This window comes from Antechinus flavipes, chromosome 3, assembly GCF_016432865.1.
Source record: "Antechinus flavipes isolate AdamAnt ecotype Samford, QLD, Australia chromosome 3, AdamAnt_v2, whole genome shotgun sequence".
In the NCBI taxonomy this organism is placed as follows: Eukaryota; Metazoa; Chordata; class Mammalia; order Dasyuromorphia; family Dasyuridae; genus Antechinus; species Antechinus flavipes.
Window position 1 is genome coordinate 418,348,385 of NC_067400.1, and position 16,451 is coordinate 418,364,835.

The 16,451-nt window shown below is 34.0% G+C and overlaps 1 protein-coding gene and 1 long non-coding RNA gene across 9 annotated transcripts in view; one reads left to right on the plus strand and one right to left on the minus strand.

Annotated features, from left to right (window-relative positions):
* Positions 1 to 16,451, minus strand: part of RAPGEF4 (Rap guanine nucleotide exchange factor 4) — a 329,401-nt gene that overhangs the window by 59,382 nt on the left and 253,568 nt on the right. For all 8 annotated transcript variants that reach the window (XM_051991059.1, XM_051991058.1, XM_051991060.1 and 5 more), the window contains 2 exons: positions 12,001 to 12,089; positions 6,724 to 6,802 (listed from right to left, as the gene is read on the minus strand). In XM_051991059.1, coding sequence (XP_051847019.1) covers positions 6,724 to 6,802; positions 12,001 to 12,089 — 168 coding nt within the window. The remainder of the gene's footprint in view (positions 1 to 6,723; positions 6,803 to 12,000; positions 12,090 to 16,451) is intronic.
* LOC127557797 (uncharacterized) overlaps positions 1 to 16,451 on the plus strand; it is a 121,885-nt gene that overhangs the window by 5,498 nt on the left and 99,936 nt on the right. The gene's annotated exons all lie outside the window — the stretch shown is intronic.

Consider the following 16,451-nt stretch of genomic DNA (forward strand, 5'->3'; position numbering starts at 1 on the left):
TGTCATCATACCTTGGATAGACAAAAAAATGGGCTATTCTTTCCTAAAAAGCCTAACTTTATTAAATTTCCCGTCTATTCACCCTATTCAAATTGCCTCTTATCCTAAAAATCTTCACTGATAAGTGCAGGTGACTATTCTCTTTTCTTACAACTCTGACATTAGCTATGTATTTACTACTACACTGAGTATTCTGGCTTTGTCTTCTCAAAAAAGCTGTAGACTTCTTGAGAGCTGGGACCATGTCTTTTGAAAGTCCATGATTACTACCAGAGTTTTAGACTTCCCAATTAAAAAAAAATATATATTCACTTTTGGGGAACCAAGAGCAATGCCATTTTCTAAAATTCCTCAAAACCTGCCTCTATTGTTTATCTTTCATTATAATTGCCCAAAGTTCCTAAATTACCAATATACCAAAATAAGGAGAAATTAGCATGCTAATGAAGCTTATAAAAGACCCAATGGGATCAGCAAATCTAACACTATAAGAATCCAAAATATTTGACAAATTTAGTCCATTGAGTCAATACTTCAATTACTCATTTGGATGTTTAGTTTACAGGATATCGAATATAGGTATGACAAACTTTTGGATTTAAAAGGCCAGTTATTTTGGCTAGGTACATTTTGACAGATTGGAGCTGTTTACAATAAGACATGAGTTGAGGATCAGGAGAGATGAAGAACATGATGTAGATTGTGCCTTCTGAACATTGCCAACAGCAGGTTTAATATTCCATTGAGTCATTTTCTTCATGCCGGCTCTGCCTTTCATACACTGTAATTATTTCATATATTTTTACCTAGTTATTATCTTACTCACCACAGGCACCTGTAATTTTTCTGTATTTTTACTGCTCATTTACTTATTTTTAATTCAGCTAATAATGGCTCCACATATTAAAATTATCATGGTGAAAGTAAGTGAAAACCTCCTAGGATGAACGGGCGGCAGATTCATTACAGCCTACAACAGGGAATACAATATTATGTATACCTTTTTGCAGTAAGTACATGTTAATTATGCAGCTATTTATAAAACACTAATCAACATCCAAACTGATCCTCTTCAGTGTTGTTGTGCCTTGAATGTCTGTTTTGCATACAACATCTGTGTTTAGAAAGGAAAACAAACTTTGGGGGTCATCTGCCCACTGACTACAGAAGAATTTTGGCTGGTGAGAATGAGAGAGAGAATGTTTTAGCTAAATAAATCAAATTTCTCACCCATGACTCTGGACAAATGAATGAGATTGAATGGAGAAGAAGCAATTGCCCTTGTTTACAAAGAAAAAGGACTACAGCCACATAAGATTTAGAGAAGGAAAGAATCTTAGAGATAATCTAGCCTAGCTTCCCCATTTTACAGATGAGAAAACTGAGACAGGGATATTATGTGAACTCTTTTCTTCTTGTCTGTTGAATTTCTACCAGTCCTTTAAAGTCCAACTAAATGGCCAACTCTTCATTGAAATGACCTCATTAGTTAGTGAGTTCTTAATCACTCAAAGAATTAAGAAAGAGGATGAGCTACTTATCTGGTATGTTGTAGAAGGAATTCCTGCATTAGATGCAAGACTGGACTAAGTGATGTAGGAGACACCTTCCAACTCTAAGGTTTTCTTAACCTTTTTAATTTGTTTTAAGTACATTAGTATGCCAACTTTTTCCTATTGGAAAATGAAAGTTCTTGCATTGTACAACTGATATCAGCATGGCCACTTTTATTGAATAGACATGAAATTTAGACATCTGACTTAAAAAGCTCAGAGTGCAAGTATTTAAACTAAAATAATTTGGTGCTTGGCTCATAGGAATCAGACTCCTTTCTCCCATACACTAGATGCTGCCTTTATTAGCTCTACCAATTCTCTCATATTTTCCCTCTCCTTTGTATTTGCCTTGGTAGCTCTAGTTCTACTCTATTATATATAATTCAATTAAATAAGCATTTATTAAGTGCTTATTATGTGTCAGTTACTGTGCTGAAAAGCAGAAAGTAAATTGCTTGAAGGCAGTGATTGCTTTGATGCTTTACTTTTGTTTCTCTAAAAACAGTGCCACATAGTGATCTTTTCCCATCCCCTTCACTGTGCTAAAAGATGCTTAAAATGCTTTATCTATAATCCTGTGATTTTAGAAGACCAAGTGGGCAGCTAGGTAGACTGAGAGTCAGGAAGACATGAGTTTAAATTGTTCCTCAAACATTTATTTACTGGGAAAGTTATCTCAATGTTCTCATCTGAAAAATGGGGATAATAATATCACATACCTTCCAGAATTATTGTGAGGATAATTTTTAAAAAAATTTTTTGTGAGGATAAAATTAAATAGTATCTATAATGTATCTTTCAAATATTCAAGGTACTAAATAAATGCCTTTTCATGTTTAGTCACTTTCCTACTTCAGGCCCTCATCACTTGTCACGTGGACCAGAAGTGTCAAATATATGGCCTAATGAACAAGATTAAAATAAAATTGGGAAATAGTTAACAAAATAAATAAATTCACAACAAAATACAATGTTAATATATGTTTTTAACGTCAACATGTAGCCACAGGAATCTTTATGCATGGATTAGTGGCCCCTGTTTCTATGAGTTTGATACCAGTTTGACACACACTTTCCCTCCCCCACATAGCTGCCAAAGGGGTCTTCCAAAAGCACACAACTGACGATATTCTGTTCAAAAAGCTCTAGTGATCTGCTGTTTCTTCTAGGATAGAATCCAACCTCCTCTGACCTGAAATCCATTCAACTTGTATTTCTAAACTGATTTCCTTTTATTCCCCCTTATGCATGCTATATTCTAGCTAAACTGGACAACTTGCTGCTCTGTTACTACTTGGTTCAACTTAGACACTGAAGTCAATTAAAGTCATTGATCTTCAGTTTTCTCAACTATGGAATGAGAGAGGTAGACTAGATAAGGAAGGATGCTAACAGTCAAGTAATAATACTGCATCTCCTCATTCTATTTTTTTGCATAGCTTGTTCCCCAATCTGGAATACTCTCTTTCCTTTAGATTGCAACCTTTACTTCCCTTTAAGGCTCAACCCTATTGCTTTCTCTTATGAGTCTTTTCTGGTTCTTCCAGGTATGAGTAGCCTAAAATTATTTTGAATATATTTTGTAAACTTATCTATATAAATGTTGTTTCTCTACAGTAGAAGGTGAGTTTCATGAGGGCAAGATGTTTCATTTTTGTCTCTTCAGTCCTAGTCCCTATCATGGAGGAGGCATTGAAGAAAGATTTGTGGAACTGAGTACTATAACTATAACAATAATAGGAAAGTAGGAGATAGAGGGTGGTGATGTTAATTAGGTTGAGCAATACAGAAGAGAGACGGGTTTATGGGGATTCGTGTTGGATGGCCTTGATCTTCTTCATGATCTTAGGTAACAAAGTTATCTTCTTCAAAGTCTCTGTGTGTAGGTGTCTGTAGGTGTGTATATTTACAGAGGAGGGGGGAGAATGGGGTTCAGTTGAGAAGATACATGTTTGAATAATTGCCTTGCAAGCTAAAGAAAATGATGAGTAGAAGAACTGTTAGACATTAGGAAGGATTGAAGTTGCATGTCATATCATAGTAGGTGAAATCCTCTCTATTCTCTTCATCTCATAGATGAAAAATGAAGATATAATGAGATTTACTTAACTGCTTAACCTCACACAATCTATTGCTATTGACTGACAAATCAGGGGTTTTGAACGGTGAGCTTCTCCTTGTCCATCAAATCCCTGTATGGTCAGCAAAGAAACAAATGTCCACCTCAACTTAAAAGGAAATAGCAACACTACTACTTTGACACTGAAGTGAGATTCTGATAATCCCAGCATTGACAGAAACCTTAGCCCCTTCAGTTCACTACTAATTCCCCACCACCATCCATAAGCTGCTGTGCACTGATCAGTAGTGTCTGATAGGAAAGCAGTAGAGTGGAATGGACGAATGGGTCTCTTCAGAACACTATCCTCTCAATGCTCCATTTAAACCACATCGTCACTGAATTACCTTTGTGGGCAGGGGAACATGTATGAAAATGCCTAGAGAAAGAAGAAGAAGGCACTCCATGGTGGAGTTCCTCCAGGTATGAGTAGCTGAAATTATTTTGAAATAATTCAAAAGTGCCCATTAAATAAACCATTTATATGCATATATTTCCAGGGATTAGTTAATTTACAAAGGAGCAAACAGCAATCAAAAGCATGCTATTTCTTTCTAGTACCTAGAAGGCAGGGGATTTTTAGAAGGAGAAAAATGATATGTAAAGATTGGTGGAATGCAAAAAAATGCTTCTAAGTGAATTCATTATACAGGGTACTAGGGTCCTGTTACCAGCATGTGTATAGAAGATTAGCAAAAGTACTGGAGATGAGAGAGGGATTGTTACTTAACCATAAGAACTGCTCTTGTCCTGTTCAGGAACACTCTCTTCAATCCTACAAAAATTTTCTACTAAGATCTTTTAAAAAGATCCCTCAGGACATAAATATCATGATATTGGAAGAGTAAAACTCTGTCATGTAAGGTGCATATCTAAGATAATTTTGTCATCTCTTTTATGTCAGGCATTAACTTATACCAGAGATCTATGAATTCTCTAAGAGTTGAGTAATAAAGGCATGGTTATGGAGTGATACAGATAACCCATAGGTTTCTGGGATTACCTTATATAATAATCAGACTTTGAATTCAATTTACCTTTAGATTCTGTTCACATTTCCAGGTTGTTTTTTTTTTTATTTCTTTCCAGTACTCAGAATTTACTAAGTGCCCAAGTGGGCATGGCATTGGAGTCTGAATAAAACTATTTTTATATTTACCATATAGGTACTTATGTTTTAAGGGAGACAATGATACTGGTCTCCAACCTGTATCTTTGTAAAAGATTGGATTCAAAGGCAAGGAAACAAGCACAATTTTTTAAAATTACAAAATGTCTAAGTTTAAATATTAGGGTTTTAGGGATTGAAAAGGGAAAAAAATGCTTTTCCTGTATTTCTCCTTGCACATAGTTTGATTGTGTTTTCCTTTGGTTCATGTTTATATAATATTAGCCAGCTACAATAAAGGAAATGCCTATTCTCAAAGGTGTTTTTTTAGTCTTCTCTACAACCCTGAGTCTAATAATGACTCCTATGTGTACAGTTAAAAGAGAACAATGTAGCATGGAATTGTCCATTTGTCTCAGAAAAAATTGAACATGAGCCAGAAAGACCATATTATATATGTAAGTCTCATTAAGCTGTCATTATTTGGAAAGATAGTTTCCCAGACAAATAAACACTCAAATCTCACTCTTGCAGCTCCCACTGAGTAACATATTCAGCTCAAATCTCTCACTCTCATGCATTCTGCTGATTTCAATGAGAATTATGAGTATTTAGAAAAATGAGAATCAGGTAGATTAATTGTAATAAAAAAGAAAAAAATGCATGTCAACCATGATTGGACTGCTTTGGAACAAGGAATATCAGTGAAAGCCATTCTCTCTTCTTCAACACATTTTGCTACCCAAAGTCAACTTGCTTTTAATTTCAAAATTTTGTTGCTGCTAGTAGTAAATTACTCCTTTCATATTTCAGGGTTGGGATGTGGGAGTTCTTAATATCAGCATCTTAGCTAACTTCATTAATGGACCTTAAGCAATTGCCTAAAATAATAACCATTTCCAAGTTGTCTTCTATGAGATATAATGAGTATCACTATTAAAATGTACAGTGTTTTTAAAAATCAATATGAATAAAAAAATCATTGGTGAAAGGATAAAGTAGTTGATAAATATCTAAAAGAAACAGAGAAGAATTATAATAAACTCAATATAACCATGTATCTGTAGGCCAATTGATATGACTACTTTTCTTAATAATATACAACTTAAAATAGGAAGGCAAAAAAATACTACACTAGGAGGTTTTTTTTTTTCCACATCTGGCTATCTGAGCATGTCAGAAATTAGCAGCAACATAGCTTTTCTGTAGGAACCCAAGAATTGTCATTCTATTTATAGAAGGGATGTCAGAGGATGATATGTTTGCAGTCCTTCATAATAAGTTGTGCCCCTAAAATGCTCCCTCCTTCTCTCTCTCTTTCTCTCTCCTCCTTTCTCTCACTTTCTCGCTATCTCTCTGTCTGTCTCTGTCTGTCTGTCTGTCTCTCTGTGTCTCTCTCTGTTTTTGTCTCTATTTTTCTCTCTCCGCTCTCTGTGACACCTATGTAGTCATATACATCCTTCTCAATTCAATTTCCATTTTCTTCTGGTATAATCACTGATATTCACCATCTTTCATTATGTATAAAACAAGTTAATGGATAGTATTTCAAAACATCAATGGAGTCATGTTTTATAGTGGATCAATGGTATTTCCTTCATCTGTATAGATAGTCAATCAGTCAACAAACATTTCTTAAGTGTCTACTATGTGCCAGGTATGATGCCATACTGCTCACAGTCCATGCATGTCTTCTTACTTGTGATTATCATCAATATCTTTTATCTATATAAAGGAATTGGGGAAATCCCCCAGTACATGATGGTTAAAGTAATTGTAGGTGGCTCCAAAGTTCTGTGATGGGGGAAAAGCTATGGATTTTCCTCAATTTGATGATATTACTTACCAGAGGATGATGATCAGAAGGCATCATGGTGATGTGAATCTTTTCTGTGAAAGGTAGTTTTCAAGGGAAGTGACTTTTCATAATAAAAGGATATTGGGCCACCAGGGCTGGGCAAAGCTGAGAATTAGGCATGAAAACACAGTGCATCATGATGAAGTCATTTAAAACTGAATCTGAAGAGGAAAAACAAAAACAGAATAGAATTAAGTTTTTATGAAGGAAAGGAAGGAAGGAAGGAAGGAAGGAAGGAAGGAAGGAAGGAAGGAAGGAAGGAAGGAAGGAAGGAAGGAAGGAAGAAGGAAGGAAGAAGGAAGGAAGGAAGAAAGAAAGAAAGAAAGATCAATTCTTGGTCCAGAAATACTAAGTAATTGGCAGCTCTTATTCCAATCTTTCTTAGAAAGTTGTTTTGGATGCAGTTTTTTACACTACATGGATAGGCCTGGGAGACAGAAAGACTCCCAATTCATGGATATCTTGGGAAGCAGTCACTAGCCTTTTTGCTTTGATTTGAATCTTGTACATATCAAACACTTAAGAAACCACTGTTGAATAAATGGAGGAACAAATGAACAAACCTGAGGAACACAGAAGCAAGGCTTGAAAACATGAATGTTGTGCTCCCCATGACTCCCCTAGATGTCTAACTTACCTAACATTGTTGTTACCCAGTCATATCCAATTGTTTGTGATCCTATATGGGGTTTTCTTGACAAAGATACTGGAGTGATTTGCCATTTCCTTCTCTAGCTCATTTTACAGATGAGGAAACTGGGGCAAACAGGTTAAGTGACTTGCTCCACAGTCACACAGTTAGTAAGCATCTGAGACTGAATTTGAACTCATGAAAATGAGTCTTCTCGATTCCTGACCCAGCATCTAACTGCCTCAGTGATAAGAGGAAATGGTAAATCACTCCAGTATCTTTGCCAAGAAAACGCTAAATGGGGTCATGAAGAGTTGGACATGATTGAAATGACTGAGTAACAAGAAAAATACTCCCAAGCCTGTTATGGGGATAAAATTAAATAATTTTTGTAAAATATTTTGAAAACCTTAAAATTCTATGTGAATGTCAGCTAATCATCATTGTTAACATCATTCATCACTGTCATCATCCTCAACAATCCATTTTATAAAAAATAACCTCTATTTCCAATATTTTGTTCCTATAAAAATTTATGCCACAAATATTTTTGCATATATAGGACCTTTATTTTTGTCATAAATTACTCTGAGGATTTATCCTTGGCAGTAAGACCTGTGAGTCAAAACCTATGACTATTTTAGTCATTTCTTTTGCATAATTCCAAAAGGCTTTCCAGAATGATTGGACCAATCCACTTTCCCATCAGTAATGCATCACTGAACCTATCTTTCTACAACTCTTTTAATATCCTTTCTTAACCTCTTATTCATAAGCTGAGAAGGTAAGTAAATACATTTATGTAATTCTCTCTGTGTGTTTTTCTTTTCTCTGTGTGTGTCTCTCTCTTCTTGTAATTTTATATATATATATATATATATATATATATATATATAAACATATTATATAGTATACATTATATTATGTAATGTTATACCTATGATCCATTACTTCTCATCTTTCCTATCCATTATCTCTTATACAGACTTCTTTTTAACCCCTCACTTTTATCCAAAGCTATTTGGTCAGGTAGTTAATGTTTAGAACCCTAAAATGACCTCCTACATTTGATGCCCAAGAATTGGGGAGGCAGTGTGGTACTGGGGGGGAAAGTTCTGGATTTAGAGTCAGAGAATCTGACTTCAAATTCTACTTTTGTAATTTAATAAGTCTTTGACATTGTATGAATCACTTAGCCACCCTAGATCCTAATTTTCTTATGTGTAAAAAAAGCAGATTGAATTAGGTGACCTGTAAGGTCTCCTCAATCTCTACATGAATAAATGTTGGTGATTCTGATCAAATTAATTGTCCAAAATGTTGTATTTCATTCATCCAAATGATTTGGCCATAGCTTAGTAAATGTAACATCATTTTACTAATGATTATTTTTTTTTTCAACTATCGGGAAAGCTGGCTTCATGCTTCATCAAAAGAAAATATGTGGTCCAAGAAAAAGCTCTAATTGTTAAATTATCTCCATGTCAGTAAGGGTAGTTCTAACATTAACACATAGAATCTTTCCCAGTAAAAAGAAATAGTTTTTATGTTTTGTCTTAGGAGCAATTTTCCCCAAATCCACTAAGTATTTATCAAGTACCTGCTGAAGAAACAAAAGGTTCAGTTGACCCACAATTGAGATATAATACATGCATTATATATACACATATATGGATACACATATGTATGTATGTGAATATGATGTGTTTAAATATTAATGAGAGTCCCAAAAATTTTAGTGCATTTATAGGCCATCAGAATTTAAAATTGCATTAAGACTTTTGGAACTTTCTGTATATAAAAATGATAATTGAATCCAAGGGAAATCATGGGATCATTAAGAAAATGTGTAAAAGCATCAGGAGATCAATGAAATACATAGTAAGTCTTTATATTTAATAATTATTCAAGTCATAATTTTATTATCTAATCTAGGCTAAAGTTGAAATGATGAAAAAAATTTATTTATGTAAATCTAGACAATATCTAGGCAAAAAGGAAGAATTGAGTTCATATTTAGTATTATTATTATTTATGTATTCAGAATTATTGTCTGATTCATGAATAGTCTAGTTGCATTGTGTGAATGGAATACAGTGGTACTCTTTCTCAGATTAGACACACAGTTTTAAAATATCATCAAAATATTCAAGGAATAAATATTGACACAAAGTTTAAAAAACTGACAAACTATAGCAAAAAATTTATAAAAAGTCTCACTTTTATTTTTCAGATTATTGCTTAGGATTTATTAGATGTTTATCCCTGGCATTCAGTAGATATTTAGTAATTGTATGCTGACTAACTTAATAAATGAATGACAACCTGGCCCATTTCTTAACCCAGTTCTTCAGCACATTGGGGTATATGTTTGTTATATACAGTTCTTTCTTTTAGAAATAATTATGGGACTTAGCTTTTCCTAAACTGTTTACTGCTTGTAACACTGGCCCACTACCAAAGCTTTCCCAGAAAAGGATATTGAAATGTTAAATTCAAGCAGCTATACTTTATATAGCATTTTCCTATTTTGGAAGGATGGAATCAGAAACCTAACATCAATGAGAACATTCTATATCTTTTCTTTGGTGGGGAGAGGAGAGGGAGAGGGCTAATGATTTATGTAATGACTACAAAATAGAATAATTTCTTGACTTCTACATTTTGTTTTTAAAAAGCCAGTAAAATTAAGTTTCCTTAAAAGAACAGTCCCTTCAGAGCAGACCTTAAAAGGAAAGGCACTATGTTTTGTTTTTTGTTTTTTTTCCAGACAGTAAAAACCTTCCAGATCTCTTCTTAGATAAGGGACTTGCCAATGTAAACAGAAATTTTCTTTTCCGTCAATATTCAGATTATGTAGAGGTCTGTGTTTTATATCAAACTGAGAGAATAAGACATACTCATGAACCCATGAAACAATCAAATAAACAGAAATAATAGCTAAGAATATAAACTAACATTTATATAGCAATCTGAAGTTTACAAAAAGCTTTATGTGCATTATTTTATTTGATCCTCACAAGAACCCTGTAAGATAAGTATTGTCATTATTATACTTTTTTTACAGATGAGGAAACTGAGGTAGATAAGGTTAACTTAATTGCCCAGGGTCAAATACCTGGCAAATATGTGAGACAGAATTTGCATTCTCGATTTATTGACTCCCAAGTCCAATAATTTATATCATGCCTCTTAGTTACACTCCCTCCCCAGACACACAAATATACATTCATACATGTGTCTATTTATATATGTATGTGTATATGTGCATACAAATATATACACACAAACATAAAGTTTATACATATGTTTTATATTGTGTATACATACATACGCATATATATAGGCCAAATTAGAGAGGGAAAGATTGTAGCATTTTTTGGATATGTAACTGAAGTGCTTCTGATATCCTACCCACTCTAATACCTCTTCCTGACATGAAGGTCACCTTAAAAGATTCTCAAAATCCTTGTCAGTGGATCCTTACAGTGCTAGAAAGGCTCTGCATGCGCAGAGCCTTTCTACATTCAGACCTGGAGATGAACTGGATGTACAAGTTCTACCCTAAGTTCAGCATCAGTTTGTATTTTAGAATAATATATTTTTCAGAGCAACTTTGGAAAGCCACATAGTAAGGAAGTTACAGAGAAAGTATGATTGGGGGTGGGAAGAGTACTCTGATGAAATCATAAAATTTTGAAATATTGACCTATATATCTCTAATAATTGAGTTGTACTGATTAGAATTATTTAAAAGGCTATATGATCTGGAGTGCAGCAGGTATGCTTTTTTCTATCCTGTAACTTCCCCTTTAACTTGTATGAATAGAGTGTCAAAGCATCCTCCAATGAAAATTAGAAAATGGAATAGGAGAGAGAAATAAAAAGTAGCAAAGATGTTTGGAGTAGTTAAACAATAACAATAATATCTCATCGTACAAAGATATTGGGAAATTTAATTTTGGAAATGTACTTTGGAACAATAAATAGCTTTGTAACAAATCTATAATTTTTAGCAAGTAACTTGCATCTACACAATTTAATGTTCTTTGAAAAAAATATGAACTCACAAGATCATAGAGCTAGAAAGGACCTGAGAAATTATCTACTTTAACCCCCTTATTTTGTAGTTGGTGAAATTGTCTCTAAGAAATTGAATTGGTCCAAGGTCACTAAGGTAGTAAGTAGGAAAGACACATTTTAACTTAAGTATTTTAGTTCCAAATTCCCAATATGCCATATTCCTTAATAAGTAGACTGCTCTTGGCACAAAGATCTAAGAAGATTAAGTGGCCTGAATGAAATCATTTAATAAATTGGTAATAAAGAGAAGACAAAATTTCCTCATTTTGAACTGTTAATCTAATCTTGAGAGGATCTTCATCCATTTGCTAACTAACCTCTTAGAGGCACTTAGGAGTCTGGTCTGTCATACTGTGATATTCCTTACACTGTGAAGCTGTTTGAGAATCTACATTGATTAAAACAACTCTTCTTGAATTGTACAAGGCAACCTCTCAAACCCATGGTTCAAATCTAGGAAGGATGCAAGCATCATTCGGTTTGGGAGTGACTGAGAGAAGAAGGCACTAAGAAGCAGAAGAGAGAGAGAGTTCCCTACCGTCCTATTCATCACTGACATTCCGCTTATCACTGACAAATCAGACTGCCCTCTGATCTATACTATAAAGATTTATGATAAATGTATCTAATTATGAAAACACATACCTGTCACTTCATTCAAAGGTTGCTCAAGGCGTATTGTTTCTAGGAAATGTTCTAAAATTTTCTCAGGTGTCCCTGACATCACAGTGTACCTGGAGAAGAAGAAAAAAGTGGTTAGTTTTTTCCAAAGCAGAAAAAAGGGTTGTATAATAATGAGTAATGTATTATTATAGCATAGTGTATTTTTCGATGCATATTTTATAGAGTATAGGTTTATACTATATATAATATATATTTAACATATGTAGTATATTTAGTATACATAGTATATACATAGATATACTATATTGGAGATAATCAACATTCACACATATGCATTAACACATATTATTTATAATATATGTGTATATAATTGTTTGTATGTTGTTCCCCATCAGACTGTAATCTCCTAAACAACAGGCACTGTCATGCTCTTTGTATACTCAACACTTAACACAGTGTCTGAAATCTCCTAGAAATTTAGTAAATGCTTTACTTATCTTGCCAGTTCCTGCCTAACAGTGTAGTCGAAAGACCTGCCCAGCCAGCCCAAGAGCACACCTTCTAAATGGTGGCCCTGTCTACAGAGACCCCAGCTTAGAACATCACTGAAGGAGCTCAGTGGGTATTGCAATGAACTTCAAAGTACATTAAGGTCCAAAAGTGTGATTAGTTGGCTTGGGGAAAACAGCTAATAGCTAACAATAGTTAATAAGTGTCGCTTGCACAGGACCAATAGGAAATTAGATTTTTAGGATTTGATCTTTGAAGGGAGCCTGATGGGCTTCATTATATGAATGTAAATATGTAATATATATGTACATACATCTTTATATAAATGTGGGCATATATACATATATGTGTATAATGTATACGTGTGTGTGTGTATATATATACGTATCTATCTATCTACCTATCCATCTATCTATCTGTACAGTAGACTCACATCCAAGGATAAGAAAGTAGAGCAGGAAAAATAGCATTCTATTTCTCTAGTGATTCAGACTTTCTCTTACTTCTCTTCCATCTTATTCATTGACTCATCCTCTCATTTTCCCATTATTCTGAGCATCTCCTTCCCCTCCCTGCCAAAATACTATTCTTAGCCTTAATTCTTTCATCAAAAATGGGAGGAGAATCTAGGTTTGAATTTTGGCTTAGACACTCATGACTTGTGTTACTTTTGAGAAATAATGTAATTACTCTGTTATATGTCCTCGTTTATAGAATGATAGGTTTGAATTTGATGACCTTAAGTAAATGTAACTGAAGTCAAGGCTTTTTTCCTCAGGAATGCATTTTTAAAGAAGTAAGATAGCAAAATTATAGCCTACTTTTAATATATGGACTTGAAATAACGATTTGCTTCTCTGGTAAACAAGTTAGAGAATTATGGTGTAGGATCATAGAATTAGATTTTGAAAAACCTTCAAGCTTATTTAGTTCAATCTCTTTATTCTGCAGGTGAGGAACTGAATTACAGAGAGATTAAGTCAGGATATAGACCTGGATGTCGAGGATAATGTGACGTGCTTTAGAAAGCTCACGATTTGTGTATTTAGATTAAAAAAAAAATTAACATAATCAATAAAGGGATCCTTAAACATGGAACAAAAAAAATGCCTTTTTGGGATACAATAAGCTCTTTGGATCCCATACTATTGTGTGAAAACTGCCAACATAGCTTGATATCTACATATGGAGTTGCTCCTCAAGTAAAGACAAATAGTGGTGATCTAGAAGGAGCAGGGCAAAATATATGTATACCCAAAGTTTAAAAATTGTATCTTTTGGATTTTAACTACACCAGAGGCCCTGAGGCTTCATGGTATCTTCTTAACTTGACTTATAAAATAAAGAGCTATATGCTCCAGAGAATAAAATTTTCTCTCTCCAGCATTATATACATTTGTAAAAAGTTTAATGGTTAAGATTTCTCTGAGCCATCAGAATTATTATGAAAGAACACACTAGAATGTAAAAATATCTTGGATAGTTGGTTCAATTTTATTTTTAGGTCTGGGAGAAAATCACTGACAGGAGCCCCAACTTGCAACTAGAAAATGTCCCTTCACTTTTAATCCTCTGGGAGGTCAAGGTTTATTCAAAGACTATATGTGAGGGAAGGACTAAACAAAGAAGGCATAAGTCATAAAATATTCTGACACTTTGTTGGATCCATTATCTCAGAAAATCTGTGTGTTCTCTCTGATAGACAACTATGAATCTTCTCAATTTACATGACTCTAGATCTATATTCCCATAAATCCTCCAAAAGGAGCTGCCCAGTGTTCTGGTTTAGTCCTTCCTCAAGATCTCTGGATGATGCATGGGTACCAATGGAACACTTGGCCTGCCCCTGAGTCATCTTGTGCTCTTGCCAAATGACTGGCTCTTCCTTCTCAGGCATCTTTCTGATGAGTGTCCTTCACCTCACTTCTCTCGAACAGTTCTTCATTTGTAATGTATTACAACCTGTTCATATCCATCATGTACCCTTGATTGCCCTTTGGATAGGTCTCAGATTTTAATTTTTTGGAGATAGGGGAATCCTGAAGTCATACAGACTCACTGGAAGAATACTAGTAGTTATAAGATGGGTCTTTGTTGCTTGAGGAAGTTTGAGATTATTAAAAAGATAAGGTTAGGTCCTGGGACTGTGATTTTGCTAATAGAAGAAATTTTTGGCAGAAGAAATTCCCTTTATAAAGAAAAGTTGGCACTGTCTCTGCAATTTATAGCTATATCCTAGAGTTCTGAGAGCTTAAATTATTTGCCCAGCATTACCCAGTCAGTTTGTGTCACAGGAGGATCTTCCTGGCCTGGAGACTTGCTTTCCCTACTAAGACAAACAAGGTTAAATGACTCAGATAGGATCACACAATCAGTAAATATCTGAGGACATATTTGAACTCAGAAAAATGAGTCTTTATGACTCCAGGCTTGGTGTTCTATCTATTATGCCACCTAGCTACCTTTGTACTACTGTACAATTTCCCAAAGGTAATTCAGGCTGTTGTCCTCCTGGGCCCATATATGTGACACTGTCTGTTACATAGATATTAATGGAACAGCTCTATCAGCTATCCACCCAAATGAATATCATTATGAATGACAAGAAATATTTATTCATTTGATTTTTCCCTATGTACATGGTTACAACTTTTTAAAAAATTACTATGAACTTCTTGAGGAATCTCTGCAAGGTATATTTAATTCAATGTAATCCACAAATAGGAACATTTAAAACATTCTATCATCTAAGGAATACATCTCCATTTGGACTCTGTGATAAACATCTTCTATCAATGACAGTTGTAGAAATCTTTAGTGAGTGCCATATCCCTGCTTTATGACTTGTTTGATATTGATAACCAGTGGATTATCAAAGTTATTTCTGATGTTAGATACTTCAAAGAATCTTGTATGATTTTGATATATGCTTGAATTTTCTTTTGAGGAGAGCCTAAAATCAAATGCATTTTTATGGTCATTAAGAAATAAACAGTACATCTTATATTCATTACAATGACTATATTTTGCTACAGAACATTATCTGTCCAGGATTTTCTTGATCAACATATATTTTCCTAAAAAACTTGCAGAAATGACAAAGGAGGCAAATGGTTGAGTAGTTATTAATATTCTCTTGATAACTTTTTTAGGTGATAGCAAAAAAAGGTCAGGTTTTGACCTTTTCTAGTCTCTTCTCTTTTAAATACTTTTTAGAATCATTACCTAACAGCCAAAAATTTTGTCATCTTCAGCACAGATCTCTTGCTATGTATATTTGGTCTAGTTTAGCCATTTTTCTTATCTTTCTTTTTTTATTGCCATTTCATGAAGTCCATCAGGGACTGTGGTGTTAAGAGTCCAAATGTGGTGGCTCCACTGTAATTGATGGAGAATAGGACTTGTTATAAAATCTTTACATATCTTTTCTATATATTATTTATTTGTGGTTCTTCTTCCAGTCTTATTTCTCACTGTCAAGGAGGTACATCAGCTAAGTTTATTCTCATCAAGATTCCTTTGATTTTTACTCCATTTTCCCTTGTTATTCTATGAAACAGTACTGTTGCTAACAGTTGCAGGTCTAATCTAATTTGGTGTTCTTGACTGAAATATCTTTCTGCTTTCAAGGAAATAGAGTTCGACTCCTTCAGCTTCCTTGTTGTGGCAATTGATTACGTTGTTAAACTTAGTTAGGAAACATAATGGTAGTGCCCATGTCTTTTCTTTTATCCATTTCCCATTTTGAGGGCATCAAAATATAGTTTAAATGAGTCAGGTTGAAGGTGACTCAAATATATACCATAGCTTCTCATTTTTATTCTTTGAATATGATATGGACTTTTATCTTTGTTTTTACAGGCTTGTACTTTTAATTATAGAGATGTCCATAATTTAGAAATAACTCCTATATTACTCCTAACACTTAAAAATAAATTTTACATCCTAGTAATGCTATTATA